General features: G+C 37.8%; 1 protein-coding gene across 1 annotated transcript in view; it reads left to right on the top strand.

The window, feature by feature from the left end:
* Nucleotides 1-12,179, top strand: part of LOC122807521 (solute carrier family 26 member 6-like) — a 1,069,142-nt gene that overhangs the window by 342,423 nt on the left and 714,540 nt on the right. The window contains exon 5 of the mRNA XM_044078446.1: nucleotides 4,770-4,934. Coding sequence (XP_043934381.1) covers nucleotides 4,770-4,934 — 165 coding nt within the window. The remainder of the gene's footprint in view (nucleotides 1-4,769; nucleotides 4,935-12,179) is intronic.

The raw sequence follows: 12,179 nt of genomic DNA, 5'->3' as shown, positions 1-12,179 counted from the left end.
GTGAGTCTACATCAATGTATAACCCTTCTGCCAACATCATCATCTCAGCAACACCACACTGATGTCATCCTCTATAAAGTCCACTATCACACTATAAAAGTCAGACTTTTGTGGTGGTACTAATATTAAGTATTCTGTCCTGTAGATAGCATAACTAAATAGATAGGTGGTTCTAATCTCAAAGCAATCAGTGTGTGTGTGTGTGTGTGTGTGTGTGTGTGTGTGTGTGTGTGTGTGTGTGTGTGTGTGTGTGTGTAGTTGTATAAGTATGACCTTAACTACTGCTGGCCTCAATAAAGTAGTAGCCCTGTGACACTTTTACAATGCAGGTGAGTCCATGTCAGTGTCAGACCCTTCTGCCAACATTATCTTCTCTGCAACATCACATGATGTCATCCTTTATAAAGGGCATTCTGACACTATAAGAGTCACACCTCTGCTGTTGCACTTTCATTAAGTACTGTTATCTATATTGTATAACTACATAGGTAGGGTATTCTAATTTTGTTACGATCAACTTGCATGTGTGATGATGGGTCCATAGCATCACTGGAAGATTAATTCAACAACTGTGCCACTTTGACTCCCACCCGTAAGGAACACCTACATTATCAGATCAATCCAACATCCCTTTTTAGTCTACCCACAAATGCGTACTGTCTGCAACATACTGATGAAGTTATTGTTTCACTAATGCACTTTCACACCTTTAAAGTCAGCTTTCTCCTGTGGCATGTGCATGTAATGCAGTTGTTTGTAGACTGTGTCAGCCAGTAGGTAAGGAGTTCAATTACAGCAGTGAGACTCTCATGACTACATATGTGTGAATCTAAATGGGCACAAGAGTGTCTTTCACCTTTTAGTATTGACAACACTTACAATTCCACATAGCTGTAGAAGTAATTTTTTGCATGACACAGCTCATGTCATCCTTTCCAAGATGCAGTGTGGCTCACATACAGTTCAACTTCTCCTGTGGCACATGCTTATAATGCACTTGTCTGTTGGTTGTTTCAGTACACAGGCAGGGAGTTCAAACACAGGAATGACTATCATCTGTCAGTGTGTGTTTCTTCCTTGTACTGTCCAGAACAGGCTGCAAATACATATAAGAGGTGTAGCTATATAGTATGCTTCTGCTGTGCGACCACTTTTAAGCAGAAACATCATGGTAATACACAATGGCCATGTCATCAGTTGTTATGTGCAGTGTCACAGTTGCGAAATAAATCTGTAGTTGCACTTGTGTTTCAGCAAACCTTCATTAGGATGCAATGTTTGCTATACCATTCAAATCCCAACGTCACTGCTTACAGTCAGTGTACATGTCATGAACAGTGTTGTCACCCACATGTGTTATGTTCATGTGTAGATGTTATTTACTGTTACAGGAGTTTATTCTACATTTCCTTTGGAAAGGCTGTATTGAAGACTGATGTTATCAATTAAATAGACTGTCATTCCATAACAGTTGCAGTGAGATACTCCCTCAGGTCTGAGGAAAGGAAACAATTTAATGTATATTGTTGCCTAAGTAAGGCATGCATTCTAATACTGGATTATATCCACATTATGCATAATTGCTATTCCACAATCACAGTGACAACAGCAGGGGGTTCTACAGGTGTGTTTGTTTATACCTAACATCTGGCAATGTTGTTTGACATACAGCAAGATTTGTTCTTAGTAATTAGAGGGACATATATTCCTTGAGTCCTGCACATGATGTAATGCTTTCATATAACCACACATATGACAACTGTTGATGCACTTACACCATGGCACATTCTTTGATCCCACTATAGTGTTGATTATCTCATTTGTTAGGCACAAATATTCAAAACTAGCATTGAGCAACTGTAAGCATTTGTGTCCTTAACTGTTCTACATGAAAGACATCCCCCCAATTATACTTTGTACTTTTAGAGTGGCACAGGTCTTCTCCACCCATTGTATTAGATACAAATTATGGGCAAATGCAGTACAGATGATTGAATGACTTTACATAGATGGAGTCCAACTGCTGTAATAACAATTCCACTGTGGAGAATGTGATTAATATCCATATTGTTATTTGGAAGAGTTGTACAACTTGATGTTCACTTTTAGCATAGGGCTTCATTTTGTGTGAAGGTACTGATGTCACACAACAATCATTACATCACATCAGTCTTACCACTTGATATGTTGTATAAACACATGTGAATGTAACTTTAGATTTCATGGCAGTAGACATTTGTTCTGCCATTGTCATGTTGACAGTGCTACTTTGGAACATGCATCGAGTCCTGTATATGAGTGTGCCCCAGTTCATAGGTGGTTTGTGCACAGACATCCAGAGAAACCTTCCTTGACCACAGAACATTAATATAGGACTGATCACAATTGTGTTCACATGAGCATACACATTTAATTGCCATCAGTCTGACATGCTGATACAATATTCACTATCAGGTATCCTTTATTAATTAACACATTAATTTTATTTGCTTGTCACAATACCCATTGCTATCTCCTGTGGCAAATGCTGACAATACACAGCTCTGGGGAATACATTGCATGATAGTGTGGTGTTTGCATCTGATGTTATCTGTCGGAACAATAATTGTGTCAGACAGGTGTGCCTTACACAAGGTTATTACACACACCACACTATGCTCCCATATTTGTAATGCCACAGACATTCACATCAAGCCATGGTTACAAATATGGATTCAATAATGTACAGTCAAACATGAGGTGCACTGTTTTAAGTATCTGGAATGTTGGTTTGGTGCTTTGTTTCATTTTCCTTGTATTCATACCACTAAATACAATGGCAACGTTCCGTGTGAGATTTTGTGCATTTCCTGATTAAATGTGCAACTCCTATTTATATTACGCCTACAGCCACACCTACTGTAAGCCTTAATTACAGCAACGTGATCTTTTCTCTAGCCTCCATAATGGATCATCCCTTTGCTACAGTTCATTCTCTCATGGATTTCTTTTTTATATCTATTTTTTTTGTCATGACCTGCCTTTACTTTTCATCATGTTTGACTTATTATTTGACTCACATTTATTTTGTACACACTACTTAATCATTTTGACTATTTACTAGTAATTTTATATGCTTTGCAAACATCCACAGTTTTTGATAAGGTTGGTTCTGTGTTTCTTAAAAGCCTTCCCCTTATTTCATAATTTCTTATACAAGTCATTCTGTCTCTTATTAGATAATCATGAACTTAACATATTCACAGCCTTGGTTCTGTTCTTCAGCTTGGTAACATATGCATCTATTGGCTCAGCATGACCTTGTGATGTTCTATAAGAAAAGAAGTCTAGTAAATAACAGGTTATTTCTGTATTGCCAATAATTATGGAATATTTCTTCAAGTGCTACTATTTATTTCTTTCACACACAGACAGCACATGTGATTCAAACTCCATGAAGTATGTATTGAAATCATATACTGTGCAAACTGTATGTACAACATGACATGCTAATCAGTGTATGTAGCTCATTAGCATTTAAAGGTATATACCCTGGGAGGTTGGCATAATGGTTAAGGTGTTTGCCTTATAAACCAAAGGTGCAGGGTTTAATTCTCAAATGGGGTAATTGGCTAGGCTTAAAATAGCCCACAAAGGCAGTTAGCCTAGTACTAATCTATGAACCTATGAACCTATTAACAGAGTCTGTCTGAGCAACTGGCAGTTCATATTGTGCAGCAAGCACAGACTACCAGGAGAGGTGATTGTTAAGGAAGGAGAAGAAAGAAAGTGGCCGTAAGACTATTCTCCTGTATGGGGCAGGGGAAGATAAGACTGCTTATGTAGGCCAGTCAAAGTCCTGAATCTAACAAGTACAGCCTCATGAGAATGTGTCTATGACCAGAAGGCCTTCAGCGATTACTAGGTTCATGCAAGTGCATATCGGTGACTATCTATTGTATACTGCACTCCATAATAGTGTTATATAGCCTGAAATCACACTGGCTATTACTCCCCAGCTGCAGAGGTTACAGAACCCCATCATCACTCCCCAGCCAATACACAGTGAGTAGCTACAAGCCTCAGACCACTGGGAAGCCACTATTTCATCCCAGTCAATCGTCAGTCTGAGATCTAGCTTGTAAGGAACATCTGTAAAGTGCAATTATTCGATTTGATTCAAACATCTGATAGGCCTAATGTTTCAAAACAGCAAGCAGGATAAACAAAAAATAACCCTTATAAAAGTTATTTATTTAATTTTTTTAACCAGACAAAATCATAAGGCTCAAGTGCTTTTTTCAGGGGCAATCCAAGAGCATTGAATGGTAATGTGATTTGTTCAGAATCACAGTAAGAAAATAAAGAGTGAGGGAAGGACAAGAGCATGAGGTTCATTCTCATAGCAATAACTCTTTGTGTTAAACTGATAGACATAAAGAAAAATAAACAAACTACTCCATATTTTATATATGACGTTAATTTGTCAGAACAGACAGTATAAACTGTATGAATAGAATGCAAAAACAATGCCTAAATACTTCAACAAATCTTGTCTATGATTTCTTTAGTATACAACCACAAAAATGCTGACTTGGGTTATCTGATTCATGCAATGAATATAAAATGTAGTCTGTCTACATATATATCAGGAATGTCAGAAGACTCCTTGGTCTAAAAAAGATCCAACCATGTTTCTTGGGGAAAATTTATATAAAATGAAGGGAAATGCTTATGCCAGTTAAACTTCATTGCTCTTAACACAGTTTTTCTTTGTGTATCTTCATCAGGTTCTGCTGGGACTGATACAGTTTGGTTTTGTAGTCAACTATCTCTCAGATCCACTTGTCCGTGGATATACAACTGCTGCTGCACTCCATGTGGGTCTTTCACAGGTCAAATACATCCTTGGAGTCAATATTAGCCGATACAGCGGCCCTGCATCCTTTATCTTTGTAAGTCACAGATTTCAGGCTGTCATCACAAACATATTTTCTAATATGTCAATGTATTCTTTCTAAAATATCTGTAGAATGAACTGTTTAACTCATTTTGTGTTGTTTTTGATTATGTTCTATAGTTTTGCTTTGTTTCTGTTTCGAGTTCTGAAAATGGCCCCTTGACGCTGCTGTTTTTTTACTAAGGGATGACACCACTGGCTCCCAAATGCATGTGGGCATGGTTGTTTCAGGCTTGTATGTCAGAAAATATGTCTCAGTTAATAGAACCAGGACCACAATGTTAGGTACTATTCATGATTTGCTGGGGTAGGGGTTAATTACAGTCATGTTTAAAGCAATTGTTTCATCTACTGTGTCACTAGTGGAAATGCCATTTTGAATTTACTTATGGTTGACAAACTTCATGGTGAAACGGGTGGAACTTTCACTATATCCAAGATGACCTGGGTTTGACCAGTAACTGATGCAATCCAGGGAGGGATAAGAGTGAGTGGCCAGAGCTAGCACACTCATCTTTGGGTGATATGGACTGTAGTCACTGGGAATATATATAGTTAAACAGGCAAAAGATGGGGATGGTTGATTGATGTTAAGGATATTTGGTACTCCAGCAGGACAGCTGATTCTGGGATCAGTAGAGAGACCTAATAAAGATCCATTTAAGTTCTTTGCTAATGGGTTAACAAGACTGAGACTATAGAAGTGGAGTAATGTGCTGCTATTGTTGTAGGAAACTTTAATGGTGCCATGAATTCCGTTAAAGACAGGGCAAACCTGCATGCCTAAGTGTAGAAAAGCTTAGCGAGTTCTTAATTCAGCATGTGAAAAACTCTGATTAACAGCATTTGGAGGACTATGCATATCTTGAATAAAGTTAATACACCTTTTTATCACCTGAAGTGAAGTACTCTAGAATTGACGACTTCTGTGTCTTTAACAAAGCACTTCCCACAGTAGCCTTGGCAGGTAGTAGTAGTACTTGGCACTTTTTGCAGTTCCTCAGTGTTTTTGTGCCTTGGTAGAACTCTTTTTGGATTTACTGTATCATTCCCCTTAACTAATTGTTCTGTGATTAGTTTCACTTTCAACTTCCACTCTGTCTCCAAAGTCCCCATGTGCATGTAACTCATTCTTAAGGATCTTATAATTCTAAGTAAAATAAAAAAATATATACAAAACTATAAAAAGGTGAACCCAGTTAGTAGCGTGTCTATACTCACATGATGCAAGTCCTTCAAGCTAGAATTAAGGGAATTATGCAAACAGGCCAAGGCGATACTCTTAACTGAAAAGAATAAAGCTGCTTGAATGAGCAAAATCCTCACCATAGAAGCTTAGTAAGTTTGCAGGTCTTCAACATTAAGGAATCAAGCATTAGTCAATGCCTATAAGAGATTATAAAGGAAGCTTTGTGTTATGAAGTTGGAAAAGTTGCAGCTTTATTTGAAAAGAGCTGTAATGACATTTGGATAGACGGCGATTCACATGGGAAATTATTGGCCTACAAAATGAGGAGTCAGTATAGGTAATCTAATGTTACAGGAATTTGTGAAGCTGGGACCAGTCATCTGCTTATAAATGAGAAAATGAGGCAGATGTTAACAAGGGATTTGGCAGATTCTCTGCATCTTTTTATTCTAACACCCCTAGCTCTATGCTGTCTTGTATAGAAGTTATTAAGGGGTTGTTTAGGTAATGCAAACATGCCACAGCTGCCCCAACAGTAACAGTTACGTTTGGCTGCCCTGATTACTGAGGCAGAGATGCAGGAAATCCTTAAAATGTCTCCCAAAGGCAAAGCCCCAGGCCCTGATGGGTTAAATACAAAAGTGCATCAGTATATACTCAATACCCTAGGACCAGCCTTACAAAATAGAAGGATCTGTTAAGTGGTCAACCCCCATTTCCACAATAACAGTCATCTTGAAACCTGGTAAGGATCTTGCGTAGGTATCTAATTGCACAATCATCTCTCTAATCAACACTGATTTAAAAATACATTGCAGACTTTAATCAGACTGCCTCACACCCATTATCCCCTCATTTGTTGTTTAATTGGCAATATGTTTTCACAGTGCATTTTCAAAGTCTTTCAGCATAGAACTTGATTTGATTTCAGTAGGTAGATAATTCCAGGATGCAGAAACTAATTGTGTAAATGTTTTTTTCTCTCATTTTACTTTTGAAGGGTGGCCTGATTAGTGTAATATCATCATGCAGGCTATTTTTAAGAGAGTAGGTTTGTTCAATAAATGACAGTTTAGAACTTAAAGGTGGACAGTAGTCTAATTATAATACTTTGAAGAGAAAAAAGTTGAAGGAGATAGGAAGCCCTTTCAGTTGAGGGTAGTCAGTGAAATTGTCAATGAGACTGCAGTGGTTTTGAGAATGTGTTAAAAGGATAAATCTAAAAATTGTGTTTTCTCTAAACTATAACATTTGAGTATTGTAGGTGTACTGCAGAGATAGTAGGTCATATTCAGATTTGGATAGTAATACCTTTTTTACCAATTGAAAGTCTGTCTGTTGATGATAGGTGATGAAATATACGGTAGCAAAGCTTGATTTAAGAAATAATTTATAGTATTGTCAGTGTGGGTTGTGTATACCAGAGACTGGTCAAGGGTTAGGCCTAAGTATTTGCATTCTGGTAGTTAAGCATAGTATTACCCATCGTGTCTTTAAGAATTCTGAATTGTAAGGTAGCTGTTTTGTTCCAGAAGAACTTAGCTTTACTGGTAGACGATACCTGCTTTTGTTACAAATAATGAGCTTTAGCTGAGTTTGTTGCTATTCTAGCAATCTTTCTAAGAGTAAAGTAAGTTTGGTTAAGATAGTGGTTGGTTGGATTTTGTTTCCAGATTTTCCAGGCATTGTCTCTTTTCTTCATCATTGTGATGAGTCCTGAGTTTACCCAGGAGCCTATTCCTTCTGTAGAAAGTCGGGAATAGTAAATGCTGTGTATGACCAAAAGGATTGAGGTGAATAAGGTAAGTCTTCAACTGAATGTAAAATGTTGGAGAGTGGAGTCATTCCAATTTCATTACCCTCATATATATGAGAACACTATCTTGTCTGAACATAAGAGATAATGGGCCCTTGAAGACAGTGCAGTTAAGAGTTGTATACACACACACACACACACACACACACACACACACACACACACGCACGCACACACACACACACACACACACACACTCACGTGTGCATGTGTGTGCTTGTATGCGTATGTGAGAATTATGTTGTTTGTTCATAAGGGATACTGGGCCCTTGAAGACAGTGTATTTAAGGATTGCATAGTTAAATAATCTGCTCCACTTGTCCCTTAATCTCTTAATGTCTCTATGCTTCATATGTTTGGGGATTGTCCTGTAGTCCTGCTTCTGTAGAAATGCACAGCTGAACCATTCTCCTCAGTCCTAGAGTTTCCATTCCCTTGTACAACTGCAATGTCATTTACAGTGTCAACTCCATAGGGATATCAAATGGATGGATTAACTAACGTGGATTTTCTAGCATTTTACTATAGTGAGGCTGCACATTGCTTACAAATGGAAATCACCCAGCTTCCTATTCACTAATGATTTCTGCTTTAGATTCCTCACAGAGGTAGTTGACTAATAGGCTGTCTATCCGCAAGCTGCCATACCAACACCGAATCCCCATTAAGGATAATCCTCTTGTCTACTCATCACTTATAGGCTAAGCTTGTTGAGATGCTGATAATGTAATGCTAACAATGTTGCATATTATATTAGTACCAGTGCAGGTGTCATCTACTGTGCATTCACACTAGTTATCAAGTAAAAATGTCATCATTTAGTATTTTCTATTCCTTAACTAGCATATTACTCCTATGTCTATGTATAACCTGCTTCAGTGCATTGCTTATAATGTTGTTGCACATTTTCCCTCCTTCAATTATTATGAATAAAGGAGTTTTAAAAAAAGCAATTCAAAATATATGAAGGACTTGGATCTTAGCCTTCTTCCCACCAACAGTTATGACAGTGAGAGTTTGTTTTACATTAAGAGGGTTCTTTTGCACTTTTGTAGAAGCAGATGGCTGAATTTAACCCATCTGAGTTGGGAACTGCTGGTGGAAGGCTTATTGTGTGTTTATCCGATTGTCCTGAGGGCTTAACTGTGTAAAAGTTTTTCATCTTGCTAGTATAAAAGAATTACATTTTTGTGAGATGGTGCTCATTTATTCAGAGCTTCCCTGTGTCTGGCTCGGACACCTCTGTTTACAAGACTTGGATTGCTTCTAAAACCAAATGGACCTACAAAGCTGATATAAGTACATCTCTCTCTCTCTATATATATATATATATATATATATATATGTGTGTGTGTATGTGTGTGTGTGTGTGTGTGTGTGTGTGTGTGTGTGTGTGTGTGTGTGTGTATATATATACATATATATATATATATATATATATATATATATATATATATATATATATATATATATATATATATATATATATATATTATATATATATATATATATATATATAGAGAGAGAGAGATGTATAAATATATATATATATATATATATATATATATATATATATAAAATATAGTTTTTTGTTTTTTTGTTTTTTTGTTTTATTTTTTTTTGTTTTTTTTTTGTACTTGCTCTGTCTCAGAACTATTTAACACTTGTGTATTGCGTTTATTGATTTTGTTAACTTTATCACTGTTTTTCAGCCTGCACTTGATAAAGAAATGCCACTATTTGTTACTGTACTGCTTTTAGGTTTTTGTAACAGTATTCTGGTATTTCCTAACCTCCTCTAATACTGTAAATGTTGTTCTGAGTTTGCCAAAGTTCTCCTGGGTTTGTCAAAATATTTCTTTTTCAAAGCTTTTCTGTGTTAAGTTTTCTTATGTTTGTGAACATTTTTCTGTATTTTGGGAACATTTCTCAGGGTTACTGAATGTATTTCTTGATACTGCAGGAATTCTGACTTTTGTTGTAAAGTATTTGTTAGTGCACTTGAGCTCAAAACCAGTTCATTTTACATTAAGGGGGTTCTTTTGCACTCTGGCAGGAGTAGAGGGCTGAATTTAACCTATCCGAGTTGGGAACTGCTGGTGGAAGGCTTATTGTGTGTTTACCTGACTGGTCTGAGGTGTGTAAAAGTCTTTCATCCTACTGATATAAATGCGCAAATGTGGTTCCATATGCATTGTATATAAGCAAACCTCTCCAGTTTAAAATCCTGTATAGGAAATGCTCTCCATAGTCTCCCACTGTTTACAGCTGCTTGAAGAGCTGCCAGTTTGTGCAGATGGTGGTACCACTGCAGGTCATCTAATGGTATACTACTAAACACTCTCACTTTGACCTTTAAGTGACTCTTCCCTACTCCTTCCCATCTACACCTATCATCTCTGTTTCTGGCCTGGTGGATATGGGCATTCTGAGGCAGTGTAGTAACTGTCTCATATTCACTGACAACAATTTAATTTTAGAATGGACAAATATAGTGTGTGAGAAATGTAGATACACAATATTATTGGAGGCAAAGCTTTCACATGCACACACAAAAAAATATAAACCATGTCATTAATGTTACACTCAAAACACTCGCTACCAACACTAAGAAACAAACACATAGACCTACATATGTGGAGGTACACACTTGTAATCTACCCAAACCTCCAAGACCTCCTAAAAGCATCTCTCAGTGGCCCTGCACACACTCAAAAAAGACAGCACCTCACACATGTAACTCTGAAATCAAAGTAGCCCCACTTTGAGCCCATAAGACAACACACCACACAGCCAACATTCTAGTTATTGGGATTCCATTATAAGACATATTGATGTCCCCCTGACCAGGCTAAACAAGGATAAGATCACAGTCAGCTATCTGTCTGAAGCTAGGATCCACCAGATCATGCATGCACTTAGGTGTTTAAACCACAAGTACCAGTACAACATGGCTATAGTTCTCATGGGTGTAAATGACCTAAAATGTACCATACTGGACTATATGAAGAGATACATGAGGGAGCTCTCTGAATAGTGTCCCAGGCTGGTATAAATATAGCCTTAAGTAGCATCCTACCTTCACTTATGATGATTCCACAATAAAAGCAAAAAATGATTGACTTCAACAATTGGCTTAGTTTCTGGTGTCACAACAAGGGGATTCAATATCCGTCAGCATGGGGAGACATAATCGACAAGCCACAATGCTTTGCCAGAGATGGTTCGCACTTGTCACCACTTGGCTTACTGACACTGGCAAAAACTTTGTCTATCCCCATAGTGCCTTTTTTTAGGCAATGCCAAGTTGCTAACCCTCCAACATAACAAAAATCACTCAGAACTATTTAAAGGTACTGTTGCTCAGTGGGAGGAGTTTAAATAAAAAAAATGCACTCCCTGGAAGCACTTCTCACCCTGAAGAATGCAGATATGTGTGCAATCACTGAAACATGGCTCAGAACCATAGAAAGCACCCTGGCTGTCAATGGCTGCAATGCCTTTCATGCATTTTCATTCCCCTCAGCTCAGGATAAAACAAATGGAGGAGGTGTCTCAGTGTTTATAAAGAACAACTACACTGCTAGACTGGTCCAACAACATGACTCACTTGAGCTACTCCATGCCTAACTAGCCATAGGTGCAACCCCCTATCATATCCTTGCAAGCTACAGATCCCCCTAATATGAGTGGAAAACCACACCTCCAACCTAAACCTTCCTGAATCTCTTAACATTCAGCCTAACACCATACTAATGGGTGACTTCAATTACCCCTCCATAAACTGAGAGACTTATATGACCCATAATTCAATTGCTCACTTGCTCAAAGAATTTTGGACCTCTTCACTGTGAAACACCTTGGAACAACTAGTTAGGTCTCCAACTAGAGGAACAAATATCTTAGACCTAGTACTTACAAATATGGAGGATGCTGCTCACTCCCATGCATTAACTCCTCCCTGGTAAGATCTCACCACAAAATGATCTCCTTTAGTATTAAAACTAACCTAGAGCCCCCATTAAACTCCAAACCTGTTAAGAACTTTGCTAAGGCCAATTACCTGAACCTAAGTGACAGCTTATTAAGCTTCCAAGCCCCTCCGAACCCGGATGAAACTAAGACCTACTCTGAGCTGTACACAAAAGCACTGTGCAACCACATTCATAGCTGCATAGAGAAAGCAGTACCTGTCCGAGTCAAACTTATGATTACTGGCAACAATAAACCACCTT

This window comes from Protopterus annectens, chromosome 7.part1 (genome assembly GCF_019279795.1).
Source record: "Protopterus annectens isolate FY-2018-M chromosome 7.part1, PAN1.0, whole genome shotgun sequence".
Classification (NCBI taxonomy): Eukaryota; Metazoa; Chordata; order Ceratodontiformes; family Protopteridae; genus Protopterus; species Protopterus annectens.
The sequence above is the reverse complement of the archived record's forward strand: the minus strand, read 5'-3'. Positions and strand labels throughout refer to the sequence as shown.